The sequence below is a fragment of the Delphinapterus leucas genome, chromosome 5 (assembly GCF_059928025.1).
Source record: "Delphinapterus leucas isolate spDelLeu-1000000601 "Yukka" chromosome 5, BTC_Dleu_Yukka2, whole genome shotgun sequence".
NCBI lineage: Eukaryota > Metazoa > Chordata > Mammalia > Artiodactyla > Monodontidae > Delphinapterus > Delphinapterus leucas.
In genome coordinates, this window is record NC_143133.1 from 38,236,270 (window position 1) to 38,259,555 (window position 23,286).

General features: G+C 40.6%; 1 protein-coding gene across 9 annotated transcripts in view; it reads right to left on the reverse strand.

The window, feature by feature from the left end:
- CLNK (cytokine dependent hematopoietic cell linker) overlaps positions 1–23,286 on the reverse strand; it is a 187,577-nt gene that overhangs the window by 35,767 nt on the left and 128,524 nt on the right. For all 9 annotated transcript variants that reach the window (XM_089911668.1, XM_089911669.1, XM_089911671.1 and 6 more), the window contains 5 exons: positions 14,885–14,910; positions 14,652–14,671; positions 13,453–13,563; positions 5,383–5,410; positions 576–594 (listed from right to left, as the gene is read on the reverse strand). In XM_089911668.1, the coding sequence (XP_089767794.1) occupies positions 576–594; positions 5,383–5,410; positions 13,453–13,563; positions 14,652–14,671; positions 14,885–14,910 (204 nt within the window). The remainder of the gene's footprint in view (positions 1–575; positions 595–5,382; positions 5,411–13,452; positions 13,564–14,651; positions 14,672–14,884; positions 14,911–23,286) is intronic.

Here is a 23,286-nt window from a genome sequence, read left to right on the forward strand (position 1 = left end):
ATGTTGCTTTGTCAAACTAGGCTGCCTGTGTTAACTCTTTGGGCCATAGCTCAGGTCCTTTGGCTCTGGACATAACTCATCATTCTAAGTGAATGGTGAACAGTATCCCAAAGGTGGGTATGAAGGTATCACCAGATTAGCATCCTGCCATCTAGCAAGTGTTGGATTGCATGCTTCCACAACAGTGACATCCGCAGTGTGTATGCGTGCACGCATGAGGGCTTATGTGTGTATGCACGGGTGACGTCAAAGATGGAGAGACCAAGAGCTTCTCTGGAGCAGCAGGCCAGCAATGTCTTTCCCAAGTGGCAGGGGGTGACAGTGTGCCTCCTTGTCAGTAGCCTGTAGCTGAAGAAAGACCTCTACCCCACCCCCAATTTAAATCACCCTGTTCAGACCACAGGACTCCTGAATAGACTCTGAGGTCCTGGATCCATCTGGATCACGTCATCATGCACCCACGTACGTGTCCATACAGCCCAGGCCCTGAAACAAGTAATCCTTTAAAAAAATGACTAATGCTATTAACCTGGAAATAGGACATTAGGATAAGAAAACAAATATAAATAGTTCACCTTTCTCTGTTCCAAGAACCTGTATTGAATTAAAAAAAAACAAAACATTGGGTTACTCTTAGTGACAGAGAATTTTACATTATACTATGTGTGTTTTTAGAGCAGTTGGTTAGTTTTTTTAGGATAGATTTTTAAAAATCTACGAATAATCCTCCAAAAGACTAAGCAAAAATAAAAATTTTATACTCTTTGTGTGATGTAACAGGCAAATATACAGTCTGCTGATGGGACTATAAATTGCTTTGACTCTTGGAAACCAATTTAACCATAGCTATTAAGAGCCTTAGAAATACTCTTATTCTTATCCCCAAAATTCCATTGATGAGTTTCTTTTTCTTAGACAACAACCTGAAATCTGGATCAAGTTCCATGTACAAAGATGTGCAGTACATCATTACTTACAATATTGAAACACTGGCAACAATCTACGTAAGCCTCTGAGAACTATTAAGTAATTTTTGGTGCTATACTCACTATTGGAATGTTAGAAATGCATTGCAAGTATTTACGTAGAGTATGGAATAAGATTACTCTGTAAGTATATCTCAAAGTTACATTAAATGTTCAGGATTAAAAACTGGGCTTATGACATATTTTGTAGAAAAAAGGATTTGAAGAGATATGATAAAATATTATATTAATAGAGGTTGTGTTTGAGTGATGAAAGCCATAGTTAATTTTCTTTATACCTGTTTTGGAATTTTTATTTTTAAAAATTAGCATGAAAATATTCACAGTATTCTTGTTAAATGTAGCCATTTCTCTTCTCAAACATTTTCATTCTCTTTTTTTCCTTAATAGTAGTAGAATTCTTGATCATTCTTCATTATGAAAGTCTATGTGCTTATGGGACTTGTATTCTTGAGTCCTATTATATTCTTGAAGAATCAAAATGCCTTGCAAGAAGTATAGTATTTGCTGAAGTATTTACTTAACTGCAAATAATTTTCTAAAGTCCATTTCATGCATTGCATCAGCTGAGAAAGTCCACAGGTATCATTTGGACTAAAGCTTCTTAACTTGGGGGATGCAAGAGGTCCTTGGATGACCTCGTGGGATCCATGAACCTTCTGACATGAAAAGCTAAATTTTTTTCCTCTATAAATATATGCATTTTTTTTCTGGGGTGAGGAAGTTTTATTATACCTTTCATCAAATTTTCAAAGGGATCTGAGGTCCATGAAAAGTTAAAGCCAGTGGTTTCCAGATGAGGTCCAAAGAGGTGGTGCCATTTGCTCAGATTCTCAGAGTTATCTTGTGGCTGAGCTGACCCTGGAGCCCAGGTCTCCTGACTCACATTGGCTTCATAGACAAGAATCACTTATCAATAAATAGCTTAGAGAGGCATTGTACATCTTTTCTAAGGCTAACCAACAGACAAGTCCTTTTTTTTTTTGTGGTACGCGGGCCTCTCACTGTTGCGGCTTCTCCCGTTGCGGAGCACAGGCTCCGGACGCACAGGCTCAATGGCCATGGCTCACAGGCCCAGCCGCTCCGCGGCATGTGGGATCTTCCCGGACCGGGACATGAACCCGCATCCCCTGCATCGGCAGGCGGATTCTCAACCACTGCGCCACCAAGGAAGCCCAGACAAGCCCTTTTGTTTCAAAGAGCTTGGCATCCCCTAGTTTTCTGGAAAGAGGACATACATTTCATCATGGACAGCAAATAAAGTCAAAACTATAGGCTATGTAAAAAGGGTAATGAAAGAATCCATTTTTATGGGTGGTTTGAAAGTTTCCCCACTGAGTCTTCCTCAGGACTTTGAACCTGGCAGTTCAAAGTGCTCAATCATTTGCGGCTGTGGTTCTCAGGCTTGTCAAAGGAGGGGAGAAAGCCTTGCTGTAAAAGTAGCCTGGAAGCCATCTGTCTGGGGGAGCAATTTTTTTTTATTGAATTGAGACCCAGCCAATTTTTTGCTTGAGGGCTCTGAATTTAAAATCAAATGCAATTAGAAAAATGGAGTGAAATCTCTCTAGTTTCCCTACTTTAACTTTTTTTTGGTTAGAAAATTAGCATATTCAAGTTAAATAGTAATGCCTTCTTTATTATTTCTCACCTTCCCTCCCTCTCATCCTTTCCTCCCTTCCTTACTTCCTTTTTTTTCCCACAATTTCACCTCAGGGGTGCCTCTGTATTTTCTAGGGCAAAGTCATGGGCATGGGGCTTAGATCGGGACTCTGGGCTTTCTAGGGTGGCTCCATCTGGCAGCTGTGGGAACCCTGGCAATTCTTGTCACCTCTCTGAAGCTTCTTTTTCTCTTAGCGTGTTCTTTCTTTCTTTCTTTTTTTTTTTTTTGAGAATTAAAGGAGACAATAAATTTCTACTTTTTGAAAACTATAAAGTGCTATGTGAATTTGAATTGGGGCAGGTGGCACATCATTTCTGCTGGAATGAATTCTGGTCCCTAAGATATAATTTGAGCAAGCACTTAACACTCACACAAGCATGGCATGTGCCCTATGAGATGGGCTTTTGGAATAGAGAAATGGCCTTGACTCTCAGCCCAAACAATGAGGAAGTGTCTTGGCAAAAGATAAAGAGGAAGAATGTGTTTTTCCACTAGGCCTTGTTGTTTTTTAGATGATATCAACTTCTAGCAGAAGGCCAACCAAAGTTGCAAGAAAAACAAAGAGTCCTGCATGATCCCTGCTGTTTAAGACTGACCTCTCCATTTCCTTCTTGCTTGTTTGTGATTGGTGGGGCTATTGTCCTTTTAGACTGACTGGTGAGTTGTGGATATAGGTCATCTTGAGTAGCTGCCTACTCGGGACACATAAACCAACCCATAGGAAGAAAGAGGTGGAGTTCCTCTAGATGTGTGGGTTCCCCAGCAGCAGAGAACCACCCCAACTTTCTCCTTCCTGGTGGCACTTGGGAAGTCCAGCAACTCCCAGAAGAGGGTAAGCTGAGTGAAGTCTTGAACAGCGCCTCTCATTTAGCAGTCACGTGTTATTCTCCTTGACATGATTGTCTTGTGGATTAGAGGTCATAAATATCTTGTTTGACAGACAAGCTAGAAATGTGACTCTTAATTTTAACATTGTCATAACACCAGAAAGAGAGAGAGAGAGACAGAGAGAGAAAGAGAGAGAGAGAGAAAGAAAGAAAGAAAGAAAGAAAGAAAGAAAGAAGAAAGGAAGGAAGGAAGAGAGAAAGAAAGAAAGAAAGAAAGAAAGAAAGAAAAAGAAAGAGGGAGGGAGGGAGGAAGGGAGGAAGGAAGGAAAGAAGAAAGGATGGAAGGAAGAGAGAAAGAAAGAGAAAAAGACGGAGAGAGAGAGGAAGGGAGGAAGGAAGGAAAGAAGGAAGGAAGGAAGAGAGAGAGAAAGAAAGAAAGAAAGAAAGAAAGAAAGAAAGAGAAGAAGAAAGGAAGGAAGAAAAAAGGGAGAAAGTAAAACCGAGCAGGAGCCTGTGGGGCTCCTGGGCACAGAAGCCTTTCTGTGTCCCCTGTTCCTTGTTCATAGGGAACAGACCCCAGACTCCATGACCTTCTCTGAGTCCCAAAGGGCAGATTCAAACAATTGCTAATCAGGGAAGGGAGGGGATACCTAGACAAGGGAGGGGCAGTCAAGAAACAATAGCGCAGCCTTGGGGCAGGGTCCTGGTTCCCCTTCAAGGGATACACATAACAATATCTTTGAGATCTTCTGCAGAGCTAAAATCGCCAACAAATGGAAGATGTTAACTACTTGATGAAGCATTCTTCATTCCAGAGAGAAGGTCACAGTCTGATAACCTCGAAAACCACAGAAACATATCAGGAAGGATATGCAGGCCCTGCCCACACCCTGATCCTTATCAGCAACCCTGCCCTTGAGCTATTGCTATAAAAACTCCTCACCAAATCCTCCGGCGTTGGGACACACAGTTTTCAAGGGCAGGAGCCCACTGTGTCCCCCTTTGCCTGGCAAAGCAATAAAGCTATTCTTTTCTACTTTACCCAAAACACTGTCTCCGAGATTCAATTTGGCACTGGTACACAGAGTCTGAGTTTTCAACATCAAAAGAAAGAAGGAGAGAAAGAAAGAGATCAACCTTTACGTTCTAGATGATGTAAGAGCAAAGGTCAAATACTAAGATAAGAACCAAATCCCTTAGGAGGCAAGTGGGAGTGAAGTGAGGACCTACCATCTGCTTAAGGAACTTCTCTGGGGGCTTAAGAAAGTAAACATCTAAGAGGGCTCTAAGATAGTTCCATCTTACCTGATCTTCATGCCATTTATTGGGCCTCTACTGCTCACCTGGTCATTTATGTGCTGACTCTGACTGACTGATTTTGTCACAACAGCTTTGCCAAGTTGAGGATACCCACCTCTATTTTTTTATTGGGAAAACAGAACAGAACGGGGTGGTTGGGTGGGGGTAGGAGGATTTGCCCAAGTTCACAAAGTAGGTGGTGGCAGAGCAGGACTCTAACTCAGGTCTGTGCAACTCTGTATCTCATATTCCTTCTACTCTGCAGTCCTGTCTCTCTTGTGAAGAACAAATAGCAAAGTATTACACAATTTCCAACATTTATATCTGAAATGCTAGAGACTGGAAGCCCTCGGTAGAAACCTGATGTCCTCCATGGATCATGGACATGGTCTTCTCATCACTGTACCAATAAACACAGAATATGGTGGCAAAATGGAATTTGATTTAAAATCTTGAGCTTACTTTGTTTTGCTTTAGTTTTATCACCTTTAAAATAGGGATATTAATACATATTGAGCATTTCTATTATGATAATTAAGTATATTGCCAATCACACACACTTTGCACAAAAATTCCCTTCTTTGTTTCTTAGGACACAATTGCTACTTACCTCACTTAAGTTCTTTAAGCTTATCTGTCTGCAAGGAAAAGAAATATGGTGTTACATAAAATATAGTTCATAATGATCAAGATAAAATCATTCTGAGTCCTTAAAAACTCTTTGATTCCATTTTCATTGCCAAATTAATAGCCCATAGTCCAGTGTGATATTTATCACTGTTCTATAAAATTAAAGCCTGCTTATTTTTCTCATAATTTTCTAAGCAAAAGAAGAAGTTATGAGCCAATATAAAAGGTGGTGACAGAAAGGACATGAATAAACTTGCTTCTCACTTTAGGAGAATTTAAATAACATCATCATTTCTCCTGACATTTGGTTTTCCATGTCAAGTTTCATTAGCACAGAAGGACCTGCTATTATTACCTTCATTTTAAAGCTCTTCATTTTTGCTTTGAGGGAGTATAAAAGATTTTAAATGTGAAGTTGTGGTACAGCTGGACCCCAGGAAGGCATGCATGAGAGAAAGGATGCTGATAATTAAAGGAGATCTGAGACAGGAAAAACACGAAACTACATGATAGGGAAAGAATTCAACATGGCATTTGATAAAGTGGACATCAGACCATTGGAGGGGTCTCAGAAGAAACTCCAAGCTCTTCATTTATATTGACAATTGAGTCAATTAGCCTCACTAAACCTCATTTTTCTCATCTACAAAGTGGCACAGGGATATTCATCTTAGAGGGTTATTGTGACGATTGCTAGAGATAGAAAGGAAAATGTTGGGCATCTAGTGGGCACTATTGTTAGAATGTGGGCAAAGCCAGATGAGGAGGTTATGAAGGGAGTTGGGTGGGTGATGCGCACATCTGTCCACCTAGGTCTGTCTGTGAAAAGACTGGAACTGAAGAGATGCCAGGAGATTAAGGCTGCAACAACAATCCTAGCTGAAGGCTGTTGATCTAGAGTTATAAAGGTCTGTCTGTAACAGGTAAGATGATCCCAGCAGCACACAGCGCTCAGATGCTACACCCTGGTCTCAGATCTCCAAGCCAGAAGCAAGTGTACTGAGGTCCCACATTCTTTAACCTGTTTCATCAGTCCATTTGAGATAACACATCTTCACCCTGCTTCCTCCTTTTAACGGGGCAAGTGGAAGATAAAGAGGAACAATTAGAAGTAATAAAGTAGAACAGACACTCATAATATTAATTCTTTTGGGGTTAAATTGAGGCTGATCTCAGTGTTTTTAATGTTTAAGAAACTCTGGCATCTTAGGAATACTGATAGATTGGCCACGTGGCTTCAATTTTAAAAGGGTGAGTGATTTTAGACTTGTGATTTTAAGTTAATAAGAGTCAAGCTATGTTCAACTCTATTTGCAAACCATTCAAACTGTTTAAGAGAACTTGAATTTTGCTATATTTATATATTAACTTTATTAGATTTATAAAAATGAAATGTTAAAGTTTTGCTTGTTAGGGTTTAAACCTGCCCTGTCAGCATTAGAGTACTTAAAAAATCAATTACATTTAGTGAATAAAGGTATTTCAAATGTTTAAGGAGATTTAACTGAGTTCCTAAATGTCTTATGTCTTAACCTATGTAATATAACAAGCAGAGTGACTGTCTCTCTGTTTAGGTAAAAGCACTCCACTTGTGAACCAAGCAATATACTTTATAGATGGAAATTTGAGGCTTCAGGAAAGTTAGCCTTTGGAATTCGTAACTTTAAAAAGTTGGATTATTAAGTGAGAACCCAAGTAATTTTAAGAAGTCCATTCTGTGCACAACAGCCGTCCTTGGGTCTTGAAATGCCTGTGGTGACAAGACCCCCACGAGCTGGTTGCTCCCCTCACATGTAAAATGGAGGCCTTGGGCTTTAGGGGGTCTCCTCAATGAAATTTATGAAGACAGGGAGACCTGCACAAAGTGATGGAATGGCGGAGCAGGGTGGACTCTGGCCTTCTTCCCCAGCACCACCCTTCCTCTCTGAGAGCACCTTTCCACTCATAAGTCTCCCCATGATCGGCTGCTGGAGATGGCCAGTAAATAAAACATGGTCATTGATTACATAGAATAAGTTTTCCACATCCTTTCCTGTGCGAAGTAGGTGCTCAGTGTGCATTTGAGGATAATGCCTTTCACTCTAAAAATAGCCCTTCCTGAGCCTCTCTTAGTTTTTGGCTTAGTTTCAAATGAATTGGATTTGAGTCCTTGCTCTGTCATATCTGAGCGCCATCTCACTCAATAAGTGAAATTTCCTCTCTGAAGCTTCATTTTCCCACCTGTAAAATGGGTAAATGCAGACAGAAATGAAGAGGATTGATTAAGGTTCTCATGAAATAATATATGTGAAAGCTATTTGGAAAAAATAACACCTTACATCTGCAGAACACTTTTAACAGTCACACTCTCTTTTAACTTAAACTTTTTATTCTGACCTAACTGTAGGTCTCATGCAGTGGTAGGAAATAATACAGACACATCCCATGTGCCCTTAACCCAGTTTCCCACAAAGGCAACATCTTGCAAAACTATGATGATAATAAAGTTTACACTTTAAAATCAATAGTTTCCATTCATGAGTGTGAATTTGTATATCTTCTTTGTAATCCATACTTTCTCTCTTTTTATGGTTTCTTGATATGTATAATGATTTTTTCCACCACCCAAATCATCAGAATATGCATTTTTGCCACTAAGGTTGCTTGAACTGATACAGTGTCAGCATTACTAGTTGAAAAGGTGAAACCATAGTTAGGCAAATGAGTGTTTTGTTGGTAAAATATCACACACTTTATTTAAATTTTGGCTGAATCCCCCACCTTGGGCCACTGAATTTGCTGAAGTTTAAAGGAAATTTCATGGCTCGATGACCAGTCTGCAGTTCTATGTCCTCATCAGAAAATTAAGGTTTGTAGCATTGCTTTTTGCACAGCGCTGAGGACTCTAAAGTGGGCCATGTGTAGCTAGACCTACAGCAAATGATGACTGCTCTCATGATTTCTCAGGGTGAGTTTCATTTGGTGCATGGACCATGGTATTCAAATTACAATGGATACATAGTTGGAAACTTTTTTTTTCTTCTTTCTAATTATGTCAAGGAGACAGTTTCCATGTGGCGGTTAGTATATCCTAAACATCACTCTAACTTTACCTTTCTTCCCTTTTAACAGAGAAAACCTCCCCCAGGCTGAAAGTTTTGCTCTGAAATTATGTTGTGGTTGTTTATGGTGATGATATGTTTCCCTCTTAAATACATCTATTTAAGTAAAAAAAAAAAAAAAAAAAGCTGACAAAATATATAAAGTACATCATAATAATGACCCATAAGTGGTTGAGAATGTCTAACCAACATTCCCCAAACGTCAACGTTCTCTCCTAGTTTCAAGTTGTCAATGAATGTTCTAAATGGCGTTTTCCTTAACTGAGGTGCTTCAATTCAGCAATTGTTTTGTGAAGTCAAGACTTAGCTATAAAATAGAGAAGGGCAGAGCTGGCAGAGACCAATGGGGGCTGAAACACAATAGCGGGGACCACCACTGTCACCCACAGTGAGCACGGCCAATTGTAAGGCTGCAGCTGTCTTCACGGATGCAGTTGATCCCTGGACGTAAATCACAGCCTCCCAGGGAGGGTGATTCATCGCAGGGGCCTAGGGAGCAGCTGTTAGGAAGGCAGCGGGCACTATTCTTCCTGCATTGGCCAAAGATGCTCAGATCTCCAATCTTCCTTCTGTTTTCATGGAAAGTGAACCTTACAGCAGCCTCACGTGGTCATTCACACGTGGTCATTAGTAACGGCCATCTGACTACCTAGATGGGCCCAACTAAAAATGAATTGAAACCTCTCTTAAAGCAAAGCTCTCGGTTTCTTCGTTGGCAAATATTTTCTCCCATTCTGTGGGTTGTCTTTTTGTTTCGTTTATGGTTTCCTTTGTTGTGCAAAAGCTTTTAACTTTAATTAGATTGCATTTTTAAAATTTTTATTTCTATTTTCATTTCTCTAGCAGGTGGATTAATCTCCAACATATACAAACAACTCATGCAGCTCAATAACAAAAAAAACAAACAACCCAATCAAAAAAATGGGTGGAAGATCTAAACAGACATTTCTCCAAAGAAGACATACACATGGCCAAAAGGCACATGAAAAGATGCTCAGTGTCTCTAATTAGTAGAGAAATGCAAATCAAAACTACAATGAGGTATCACCTCACACCAGTCAGAATGGCATCATGAAAATATGTACAAACAATAAATGCTGTAAAGGGTGTGGAGAAAAGGGAACCCTTCTACACTGTTGGTAGGAATGTAAATTGGTACAGCTACTATGTAGAACAGTAAGGAGGTTCCTTATAAACACTAAAAATAGAGCTACCATATGACCCAGCAATCCCACTCCTGGACATATTCCCAGAGAAAATCATAATTCGAAAAGATACATGCACCCCAATGTTCATTGCAGCACTATTTACGATAGCCAGGACATGGAAGCAACCTAAATGTCCATTGACAGAGGAATGGATAGAGACGATGTGGTATATATATACAATGGAATATCACTCAGCCATTAAAAACAACGAATTAATGCCATTGGAAGCAACGTGGATGGGTCTAGAGATGGTCATACTGAGTGAAGTAAGTCAGACAGAGAAAGACAAATACCATATGATATTGCTTCTATGTGGAATCTAAAAAACATGGTGCAAATGAACTTATTTACAAAACAAAAATAGAGTCGCAGATGTAGAAAACAATCTTATGGTTACCAGGGGAGAAAGGGGGAAGAGAGATAAATTAGGAGCTTGGGATTGACGTATATACACTACTGTATATAAAATAGATAACTAATAAGGACCTACTGTATAGCACAGGGAGCTCTACTCAATACTCTGTAATGACCTATATGGGAAAAGAATCTAAAAAAAGAGTTGATATAGGTATATGTATAACTGATTCACTTTGCTGTACAGCAGAAACCAACACAACATTGTAAATAAATTATATGCCAATAAAAATTAAACAATAAAATAAAATAGAATAAAGCAAAGCTCTCTTAGTCCTCGTGGCATTCCCATTGTCTTGCACTGGGCTTTGCATGTTTTTGCCCTCTCAACAGTCATATACCAACCCTATAACTTTGACCGAGTCACCTAACTTCTCTGAATCTTAATGACATTTTGTGCCCAGTGGGTAGGGAAGTGATTTTTACCAGGTTCTTATTATATGCCTCTACTGGGCTGGGCACTTTGGCCTTTCCAAGCCTTAGAAAATCATACTTTATTGGGCTGCAGAAAGGATTCAATGAGATGAAATGTAACTCTCCTCTGGTGAAGAGACCCAGCACAGTTCTTATCACATCTAAGAATGATTAAACACTGTAAACTACAGCTAGAGACGCTGCAAAGTTACAAAACACGAAAGTCTAAAGATTCCAACACCACTGACATGGCTGACAGTAGGCTGGTGTGATCCAGGCAGCAGAGGGGCTCATCTGGAGATCAGGAGAGTATTATTTTAGACATTAGAAGCTTGGACACAGACAGGTAAGGCCTAAGCACCTTCGAAGCTTGAGTGGCAGAAATATCCCTAGAATCTGGGTCCCTCTGGGCGCCTAGCCCTGGCTGTACATCAGATTCATCTGGGGAGCTTTGAAAAATACTAATGCCCTATAGTGATGCTCTCAATTGAAACAGATCCTGGAGAACAGTACTTTTTAAAAAGTTTGCCTAATTATTTCAATGTAAAGCCAGGATGAGAAACATTGCCCTAGAATCTATAGCTTCTATTTCAAGACAAAATAGGGTTATGGGTGCCTAATTCTGTCGGGTACAGATGGGAGATGCTGTTTAAGTGTTTTTCTTTCTTCTTTCCTGTGCTGTGACAGATATTATCCTAGTACTTTAGAAAAATCACATACCTCCTCACCACAATTCTATCTCATGGGGCTGGTTATTTTCTTTTTACCAATAGGGAAAGCAGGACTCAGAACTGTTTAAGAGCTTCCTGAAATTTTACAGCCAGAAGTGGCTCAGCAGGGATCCAAACCCTGTCCTGCTGGGTTCGCACATCCTACTCTTTCCAATGTAAAGAAACAGAAAGAAAATAAAAATCCTCTCTTCTACACACTAAACAACCTCATCATCTTTGATATTTATTCATCCTATTTTCTTTTCTTTTTTTTTTTTTTTTTTTTTGCAGTACGCGGGTCTCTCACTGTTGTGGCCTCTCCCGTTGTGGAGCACAGGCTCCGGACGCGCAGGCTCAGTGGCTGTGGCTTATGGGCCCAGCCGCTCTGTGGCATGTGGGATCTTCCTGGACAGGGGCACGAACCCGTGTCCCCTGCATCGGCAGGCGGACTCTCAACCACTGCGCCACCAGGGAAGCCCCAGCCTATTTTCTATCTCCTTCTCTGAGTTTGGGCCAGTTCTTGTCATATTAGACGACTTGGTCAGGAATTTTAGGGACAATGCATTTCACATTTCCAATTCAGATGATGTTCTATTACTGTTGTTGTTTCCAAGACACTCATTCTTTGAAAACAGAAATCAAAAGAGAGCAAATCTGGTGACTCTTGGTCCGGCTCAGCCCCTCTGGAAACTGCCTCGCGGGGGTTCTAGGACATATGCATACTGCAGTGAGTTAGCCCCTCCTTTTGAGGTCAAAGGGACAGACTTCTTTCCAAATATATTATATGCGGTGGCAAAGGCACCAATAGAAAATGGCTCAAGGTAGTAACTGTAACACGTGTTGGTAATAAATATGTGCTAGGCAGGTACTGATAAGCACTTGATAGAAATCATCTTATTTAATTCTTACATTAGCCCAGGAGGTAGGCAGTAGGCATTATTCTTAACCTCACTTTACTGCTGAGAAAAGCCTTGGGCTTAGAGAAGCAAGTCATTTGCCTTGGGGCAGAGTTTCCCAACCTCTGGCCCACTGACCTTTTGGGTCTCATTACTCTTTGTTCTGGGGGCGTTCAGCACACTGCAGGGTGTTTGGCAGCATTCCTGGCCTCTATCCACTAGATGCATCCCCAGCACCCAAGCTGTCACGACAAAATGTCTCCAGACACTACGAACTCCCCTGGGAGCAAAGACATTTCCGCCCCCCACCCCCGCTCCCAGTTAAGAACCACTGCCCTTCCTCTGCTAGTTTATAAGAAGGAGAACCTGCGTTTCGAGAAGGGGACAGGGGAGAGAGGAAATTGCACGAGGAAGAGCAGGAGAGGTTTCTGCATGGAAGATGTATGTTTGTGTGGGCTTCTAAAGGACAGAAAGGGAAGAGGCATTTGCCAAAAAAACTAAGGGGGGAATGGCATTTTCGGCTCTTTTACGTTCCGCCATCAGAACCAGTGATGAAAGGGTTTTCCACAGAAGTGCCAAATGTGCCTGATATTTTGAATTTCTGTATGCACGAGAAATGCTCACTGACAACATAGTGCCCTGCACCTCACCGGCTGATCCAAGCTTGCAGTCAGAAAGCATCACTCACTCTGGGCAGCAACACGAGGGAAACACCAGTCTCTGTTCTGACTTCTAAAATAAGGTAATTTTGGAAATCTAAACTCTCTCGGGGAAAAGAAAAAGAGGTCCTTTCGTGTTTGTGACATTTTTTGATCAGAGCTGGCTGCTCGGCTGCCCGGTGCCCCATACATTTGGGAGCGGGGCTCTGGCATCAGCACTTAATACCAGAGGGTTGGGTTTTTTATATTTATTTGTCAAAAAGGCAGTCATGTTTTTGACAAATGGGTTTTCACGTGCGCGGTTATACTTCTCCGGCCTGGGAGATGGGAAGCTGCGTGCCGATATTGGTCCTCAAACAGTCTGAACCCCTTTCAGTTCCGGCAATGATAACATTTTCTTTAATAACTAATTCACATCGTAAGTGAGCCATTCTTCCAGTAACTGATTTTATTACAAAGAAGGTGTATTTTCCATTAAGGGGTCAAACTACAGGTTTCTGAGATGCTTTCCCTCAAGGTATGGGATGGCTGTCCCCACCACGTTGGGCAGCCCATTTAGAGAGGTGACTGGTTTGGTTATTGTTGCTCTCTTCCCCCTGCCCACCCGTTCCCTGGTCATCTCACCACCAGCAACAGCAAGCCTCTCACCTGGACTTTCTCTGGACTTCGGCAAAGGTGTACCTCTGAGGGAAGAGTGGCTTGCTGCTCGCCGGCTCAGGGGGCAGGGGCTGGTACTTCTTTGGAAGAGTGATGGGCGGCCTGTGTGAAGAGTCACAGTGGGGACCTGAGAAGGTTTGCTGCACAGATGGCCCCTCAGACCTGGAATTCACACAGCCCTGCCCGCTGTGCCCTCAGCTTTGGGCTGGAAACATCAGTTTTGGGGGTGGGGGGTGGCAGCTCTCTACAGGGAGCTTCGAATGTCAGAATACTCATTCTTCTAATCAGCTTAAATCTCTCTCCTTGCAACTTGCCCTTTGGTCTGGTTCAATTTTTTAGAGTGTTATGTACTTTTCTATAGGGTGTCATAGCTTTATCAATCTGCCATCTGTTGAAGTTTTAGGAGGCCTGGAGTAAAAATATGATCACAGCCTTTCCTTTGCTCCAGACTAGAAGACATGAGCTTTTGAATCTCCCCAAAGAAATAGGAAAATGTTCCAAAGTCGATGGGTGCCTCACTCACCCATTTATTCACCCATGCCCTCACTCATTCACAAAGTGTATCGGGCACTGTTGGTAGATGCTGGAGATGCAGAAAGGAAAAAGACACAGTCCTTGGCTCAAGATGCTTCCCTCTGGGAGGGCAGAGAGAGAAGTGGTGAGAAGATGACCAGCCAGGGAAGTAAGTGCTGTGATGGAGGTCCTCGCGGGCCCAAGCAGAACAACGGAGTGGCTAACTCAGAGCCTAAGAAATCACGTCTGTTGCTTTTGCCTCCATATATATAAGTATAATAATATTTGCATTTGTATATGTATTATATATATAAATATATATATACTTATATGATTATATACTTATGTACTGTAGGTCCGTTGAAGGCATTTCCCAGTGCCAGGACTCTCTGGCAGATTTCTGTACTAAAAGGAAGGAGAGATTTCTGTACTAAACAAAGGGAAAGAAACAGGAAGCAGGGAAGCAAGGCATTCATTAAAGATCGATGAGTGGAGGTAGATTGAATAGATGACTGTGAATGAATGAATGATTAAATGGATGAATGAGGCTCATTTAATCTTGTTCATTGACCAACTCATTAGCTTTCAGTATCAGATGTTTGTGTTTCTCTTTCTCAAATTATAGAACTAATCATTTAAGTATATAGCAAAACAAAGTTCTATTTTCAGTGTCTTACCGAGGAGGTGGTAAAGGAGTCTGCAAAAGGAAAGAGAATCAGAAATTAAAGCCTGGTTCTTTGAGCAGAGCTAAATGGTTAGTGATTTTTTGGTTTACAGGTAGACATGACAAATCCCAACCAAACTTCTAGGATATATATTTCAAGTGCCACCTAAGCTTTCACATTGTCCATATTCCTATGCTTCTAAAACAAAGGGTGGGTAACAAATGCATTTCAATGCTTTTTCTTACCTTGTTTCCCTTTGTGGGTTTGTCTCCTAAAACATAAGAAGGAACATCAGTGAGTTTATGGAAAATGTCAACAAGCTATTTTCACATATGTTTAAATGGAAATCATTCCTCTTTGAATGATTTTGGTGATAACGCCAATGAGCATTTGTTGAGCTCTTATTAGATACCCAGCACCATGCTAAATATTTTAGTTGTGTGACCTCATTCAATCCTTGCCTTTGTTCTGGATGCAGAAACTGGGGTGTGGGGAAGTTAAGTAGCTCACCTCCAGTCCCCCAGTTAGTAAATTGTAGAATGAAGATTTCATGGCATGTGGTGCGACCCTTAAGGTCCTCTCTTAACCATTAACTCTTGATTAACATTCTTTTATACATACAGTCATCTTGTTAATTCAAGTCCCTGCCTCACACCTTCATCGGACATTTCCAAGCAGAGGAAAATAGCATCACGAAATTTTCCAGATGGAAGGGTTTTCTAAGACCCCAGAAAACAACTGTTTTATTTTACGAATGATAAAATTAAGGACAAACTAGGTAGGACAATTGCCCAAGACCACCCAATCCTAGAACAGCCTGAATGAGGCCCGGAAAGGATTTTCCCAGCTTCTAGGTAGTTTTATTTCCACAATCCAATTCTACTCAAAGACAGTTATTGAGCTGCTACTCTGAACTGTGCACAGGACCAGGCACTAGGGATTAAAAAGACAAACACAACACGATCCTTCTCCTCAAAGTGTTTACAGTTGTTCTGTTTACAGGCCAAGTTCCAGGTTCTGGGGACATAATTGGAAAGGTGAGAGGCACTGTCCCTGCTGCCATAGGGCTTATAACTAAGAGGGTAGACATGCACTGAAAACACTATTAAAATCGTGATGATAATTTCAAGAAGAGAAGGGCATGGTATTGAAGGGACACACAGGAGACTTAAGTTAGCCTGGGGTGTCAGAAAAAGCTCTTTGAGGAAGCAATGCTCACTTATCTGTAAAAATGGATGTGACCTAATAAATGCTGCTTTATAGGGGGTGGGAGGAGTCAGTGAGACAATGTCTGTATCTTATTGTGGGAGACTTAAAACTCAACTGAACACTGGCTGAGCCTCCTTTCCTTATTTGTGAGACAACAAGGTTGGATTAAATCTGTGTTTTTTAACTTTGCTATGAAGAGTCCATTGTGGTCCCCCTGGGGACTCCCAAGGAAACTGCAGGACTGCAGGACGGGGCGGCTGGCTTCTGGTTCATCACCCCATGTCACTGGCGGGACTCTACCTCCACTCACTTCCCACTGGATCTCCTCTTAAGATTTCTTTTGGGGAAAGGTCCAGCTGGCCCAAAACAGCACAACACAACATATACTGTCCTGGATGATTTTAAGGGTTCTTCCAGGTCTAAAAATAACTACTTCATTGAACAAAATTACCATTCTCCCTATTTTGTTCTTGGAAAACACTTTTAAACAGAAAGGATAGACTTCTCTGCATGAATTCAAACACTGATGGAAGACACGAATCGTAGATGTTCCAGGCATTGTAAGAACACAAAATATGACCCAGAACGTATTTCAACAACTGTGGCCACCTAGTTAATGTTAGATCTTTGGTTATTTCAATGATATTACTAAAAAACTTAGGCCACAGGATGCTTCTTTAAGGCATAAAATTAGAAAACAAAACTAACTTGCCCTCATTTTATTGTGCACTGGCTTCAGCAGTAGAGCTCCCTGTGGAACTACCTTATGGCTTATTCTGATGACTTTCCCTGTGAAGCTAGATGTTGGCTGTCTAAGACATCTTTTTTCATAGCTACCACTATAACTACTGGGGATCAATTCAATTCACTGGAAAAAAAATTCAATAAAAAGACTGAGCATCTGGAATTCAATAGGAACATTCCATTTATTGCTTCACAGATATGTATCCCATTTGCTTCAGTGACTGTGAGTTTAGAAAAGGACATCTATCTTGCTTTTATTCATTTACTTATTATTGAGGCTGTAGTGTATGTCAGGCATGGATTCATTTTTAATACATTTATTGATGTAGGTTTTGGGGAATATAATGCCAAAAAAAGTTGCTATTCTCATGTAAACTTACATTCCAGGGGTAGGAGATAGAAAAGAAATAAGTATATGATGTCAGGTGATGACAGGTGCTACAAAGAAAAATGAAGTAGGGTGAGTGAGAGATGGCGGACGGGGCTACTATTTTTCAGACAGACCCCAGAAGGCCTTTGTGGATAGGCGATGAGAACAGAGGCTTGAAGAAAGTGAGGGAACACACCATATGAACACCTGGGCAAGAGTATCACTGACAGGTGGAGCAGCAAGTGCAAAGACTCAGAGGTGGGATGAGCACAAAGGGGCACTACTGTCCCCACGGTGGTGGTGGAGGTGGAGGGGTGCCCAGATCACACAGGGTCTTGTAGGCTGTGGTGAGAACTTTGCCTTAACGGTGGTGCATCTTTTCCCTACACCGTCTGTGAGTCGTGTGCCTTCATTATAATGTAAGGTTTTCCCTGGCATCAGTTAGTAACCCCCTCATTTAAAAACTGTGTGTGGGGACTTCCCTGGTGGCGCAGTGGTTAAGAATCCACCTGCCAATGCAGGGGACATTGGTTTGAACCCTGGTCTAGGAAGATCTCACATGCCGTGGAGCAACTAAGCCCGTGTGCCACAACTACTGAGCCTGTGCTCTAGAGCCTGTGAGCCACAACTACTGAGCCCACGCGCCCTAGAGCCCTCACGCTGCAACAAGAAAAGCAATGAGAAGCATGTGCACCACAACGAAGAGTAGCCCCTGCTCGCCGCAACTAGAGAAAGCCTGCACGCAGCAATGAAGACCCAACATAGCCAAAAAAAAGTTAAAAAAAAATGTGTGTATGCAGATTCCACTCCTGGGTATATACTCAAAGAGGAATGCAAACATACATCCATACAAAAACTTGTACATGAATTTTCATAACAGCAGTATTCGTAAAAGTCAAAAGGTAAAAAACCACCCAAATGTCCATCAACTGATGAAAGAATAAACAAGTATGTCTGTACTATGGAATGTTATTTGTTAGTAAAAAGGAATAAAGTACTGATACATGTTACAACATGGATGAACTTCTAAAACATTGTACTCAATGAAGGAAGTCAAAAGGCTACATATTGGATGATTTCATTTATATTTTAAAAATCTAGAATGGGCAAATCCATAGAGATTGGAAGTATATTAGTGGTTTCTTGAGGAAGGGCAAGGGTTGAGGAGCGGCTTCTAATGGATACAGGCTTTCTTTTTCGGTGATAAAATTTTCTAAACTTAGATTGTGGTGATAGTTGCAGAATTCTATGAATATACTAAAGTCATTGAATTGTACATTTTAAATTAGTGAATTTTATAGTATGTGCACTGTATCTCAATAAAGATGTTTAAAATATTTTTTAAAATGTGTTCCTGATATTATATGCAATATCAAAAATCCTGAAGGCTTCAGCTATGTCAAATATATCTAACAGTAGTAATTTATGCCATGAGCTTCTCTTATTTATTGCTTAGATAACTGAAACGTTATAGACTAAGAGGTAGAAACGAACTTCAGGGACTCCACGAGGGAGAAAACTAGATCAAACAGGTGAAATAACTTGTCATACTGTCATACAGCTTTGATAATAATTCAGATAAAATTCAACCATATTTTTTTTTGCGGGGGTGGGGCTTGTTCAAGAAAGTAATAACAACTCAGGTATTTGACATACTGGAAGAAGATGAGATTTGGAGCTGAGTTTCTTGAGTTTGAACCTTGATTCTGCTACTACTATGGGTAGGGTCATGGCAGGATCTCAATAAACATTAATGAAATAAACAAATGGATCGAGGAACGGTTGCAATTTCTCATCTGGAAAAGTGAGACATGTTTACTCATACTTCATGGGACTTCGTATGTGGAATAAATGAATTGATGAAGTTCACGTGATGGCTTTGAATGCATCCCCACTGTAACTAGTATTATTGTGTAATGGAAGATTAGAGGGAAAATGGCAATCGACCCTCCTGAGGAGGTACACAAATACCCCAAATGCTATGAAAAATTCCCTGTCCCATCAGAAGACCCAAACAGTTGTTATTCGAGATAGTTCGCATCTTGACATTCAGTCAAGCAGTTTTCACTAGGAGGAGGCTGGCATGCTCGCCATCTGTTGGCTGCATGTGTAATTAGCACCATCTGCCGAGACTGTGTCCTTATTTTGCTCTTCAGTCTGCAGTAAGGCAGTTTTCACTTCTGCTGAAAAATGTATTGCTTCTTGGGAGATAATGTAGTGAGCTGAACACAGCATTGCTGTAGAATCTATTACCTCCATAACTTGTTAGGGTGAAGTCATGAACAAGTTCTCAACCTCAGAGGGTTCTGTGAAGTTAGAGTATCGCGAGACCTGCATGTGGCATTTCGGGGTGGGGGTGGGGGGCTGGGAGGGTTACTGGTGCCAGCTTATAGGAGCTGGTTGTTAATTTTTCAAGATTTTGCAATGCAGGTGTCAAACACGGCCATTATTAAAAAAATAATTATGTAAATGTACACTTAAGTTATTTCAAAAACAAAGGTAGCATCTGCTCAAAACTCATGACTTCCTAGTTATTCTACCACATTTATCTATGCTGTTGAAGTTATTTACCTCTACTGTGTCTATGATGGAAATACTAAAAAATAGTATCTCTTCCCAACTACCTGTTCAGTGATCATGCTGGTAGCTTGAAATCTGCTGTAGGGGAAGTATTTACACCATGGAAATTGGCAAATGCTGCAAATTAGGGTTTGATTTATTGTTTTACTGCTTGTCTAGACTTAAAGAGATGGAGAAAATGTTGACAAAGCAAATTAAATATAAAAGTGTGTTGTGTCTGTACGTTGTCCCATCACATTGTAAAAAGAGGAAAATTGAGGAAATAGACTTCTGATATTGAAAAGCTATCATCTGACTCAGCTAAGAAGCTGTTCATGTAATTACATCAATTGCAGTCATTGTTTGGCTGCAGATACAAGAGTGTGGAAATAATCAGTGAAAGCACTCTGTGAAGCTCAATCGGCCAAATAAAGTCTATGACAGGGTGTTGTATATTTTACTATTATTTTAAAACTGTGTGCTACATACATCCTTTTATCAGTAAAATTGATAAGAGGTCTATGTGTGTATGTATGTACATACTGTTTTTTTAGATGCAATATTTCCTTTAATATGTCTGTGGTGAGCATAATTACTTTTTTAAAAAATAAAGACTATTTTTTTAGAGCAGTTTTAAGTTGACAACAGAATTGGAAGGAAGGTACAGAGGTTTCCAATTTATCACCTGCTCCCACACATGCATAACCTCCCCCATTATCAACATCACTAGCCCAAATGTTAAATTTTTTACCAAGGATGAAGCTACATGGATACATCATCATCACCCAAAGACCATAGTTCACCTAAGGGCTCACTCTTGGTGTACATTCTATGGGTTTGGACAAATGTATAAGGTACTCATCATTATAATATCATACAGAGTATTTTCACTAAAAATCTTCTGTGCTCTATGTATTTCTCTCTCTCCCCAACTCAGACTCTTGGCAATCACTGAACTTTTTACTGCCACGATAGTTTTGCCTTTTCCAGAATGTCATATAGTTGGAATCACATAATATGTAGCCTTTTCAGATTGGCTTTTGTCACTTGGTAATATGCATTTAAGTTTCCCCCATGTATTTTTGTGTTTTGATAGCTAATTTCTTTTTAGCACTGAATAATATTCCACAGTGGGATGTCTGGATTGTACCACAGTTTATTTATTCATTCACCTACTGAAGGACATCTTGGTTGCTTTCAAGTTTTTGGTAAGCATGAATAAAGCTGCTATAAACATCTGCGTGTAGGTTTTTGTGTGGACATAAAATTTCAATTCCTTTGGTAAATACCAAGGAGTGTGATTGCTGGATCACATGGTAAGAGTATGCTCAGTTTTGTAGGAAACTGCCAATCTGTCTTCCAAAGTGGCTGTACTATTTTGCATTCCCACCAGCAGTGTATGAGAGTTCCTGTTGCTCCACATCCTCACCAGCATTTGCTGTTATCAGTGTTTTGATCTGGGCCATTCTAATAGATGGATGGGGTATCTCATTATTGTTTCAAGTTACAATTCCCTGGTGACATATGATGTGGAGCATGTTTTCATATGCTTATTTGCCACCTGTATGTCTTCTTTGGTGAGGTCTCTGTTGAGGTCTTTGACACATTTTTTTTTTTTTTCCCCATTGGGCTGTTTGTTTTCTTATTGTTGAGCTTTAAGAGTTCTTTGTATAGTTTGGAGAATAGTCTTTTATCAGATGTTTCATTTGCAAATATTTTCTCTCAGTCTGTGGCTTGTCTTTTTATTCTCTTATATTGTCTTTTGCAGAGCAGAAGTTTTAAAATTTTAATCAAGTTCAGCTTATCAATCATAGATCATGTCTTTGGTGTTGTAAGTAAAAAGGCATCACCATACCCAAGGTTATCTAGGTTTTCTATGCTATCTTCTGTGAGTTTTATAGTTTTGATTTTTAATTTAGGTCTATGACGCATTTCAAGTTAATTTTTGCAAAGGGTGTAAGATCTGTATCTAGATTTATATTTTTGTAGGTGGATATCCAATTGTTTTAGCACCATTTATGGAGAAGACTACCTCTGCTCCATTGTATTGCCTTTGCTTCTTTATCAAAGGTCAGTTGACTCTATGGGGGTCTATTTCTGTGTTCTCTGTTCTGTTCCACTGATCTATTTTTCTAGTCCTTCATTAATACCACACTGTCTTGATTACTGGAGCTTTATAGTAAGCCTTGATGTTGAGTAGCATCAGTCCTCCAACTTTGTGCTCATACCTTTTTTTCAGAGATTTGGATATTACACATTTACCACTGCTTGTGATCTGGTATTAGTGCTACTACTGATGTGCCATGTGACTTATTACAAGTTGTTTGGCTTCTCTGAGCTTTGGTATCCTCATCTGTGATTCAAATGGTTGGAAAAGAAGATATGTGGGTTCCAAGAATTTGTTTCTTGATAGAAGGGACAATGATGCAATAGAGTGGTCACAAATGGGATCTTTGAAATCATTCGTGTTGGGTTCTAATCCCCCCTCAATCACTTACTGAGTAATCTTGGGCACATTATTTAAATGTTCTGGCCTTGTTTCCATGTCTGTAAAATGCAGATAATGAAGTGCAGTTCCTTGGATGGCCAAGCTTAAATAAAATAATACTTGTTTTTCAATTAGCTCCTAGTCAATTTGTGCTAAATATACGCAATACCCTTTATCTATGAAATATGATCATCACAATCAACGCTTTTGGAAACATACCATCAGTGTAATGTTCTGTAATTAGAGACGTAGACTCTGAACAAAATTGGATAAAACCTGGCCTCAGTCGCAGTATTTATTATGTCTAAAAGTTTTATGATGTATAAAAGTGAACCTTTAGGATTTCACGTCCTGATGATTAATTGCGGAAGCATCCAAAGGAGCAACTTACGATCCAAGTGGCTAGTGCCTATTTCACAAGGCCTGTTTGAGAAACCTCTCCATGTCTGTGGAAACTTTCAGAAATTAAATCCAGCAGTAAATTGCTGAAACCATTCTTTGGGTTGAGTGGGGAGGGATTATGTTAGGCAAAGCCAAGGATGTGGGAGGGACCTGCCAGATTTAACAGTTCCTCAAATAAGGTTGGAAAGTGCAGTTTCTTAGGAACATGTATGTCAACAGCTGCACCTTGTTAGTGACAGATGTGGGATAGAAGCATCTTTCCTAAGCAAGCCCAGGAGACATCTTTTCCACTGACCTGGGTGTCTCAGGAAAGGTGGGCAGGCAGGGTGAAGGGAAGGACTGAGGCTTCAGAGGCGATGACATGGGCAGTGGGGTGGGTGGATTTGTATGTATGAACCATATCCATGGATTCACAAAATGCTAGAGGCCGTTGTGTTCTCCCACATTTCTATAGATGGGATATTAAAGGCCAGTAAGGGAATATCATTTGCCTAAATTTGTAACGGAGCAGGACCCTATGGGATCTTCCTGGGACAGGCCTTCCCCCATATCCTCTGCTTTATCTTCTGTGTGAAGTACATAGATAAGAGTATTTGATGCACATTTCCTGAGTTTTTTTTACGGATGTGAAAACCCTGCACCACGTGGAAGATGTTAACTACTTGATGACCATGAGCACACAGCCCCCAGGCCTCCTGGAGCCTAAGGACTGATAATGTTAACCCCTGTGACACTGCCCTGTTCCTTCACCATCAGCCAATCAGAGAACTGTGCATGAGCTGATCACATACCCTGTGACCGCCCACCCCCTCACCTGGCTTTTAAAAATGCTTTGCTGAAACCCTTCAGGAGCTCGAGGTTTTTTACAGGATGAG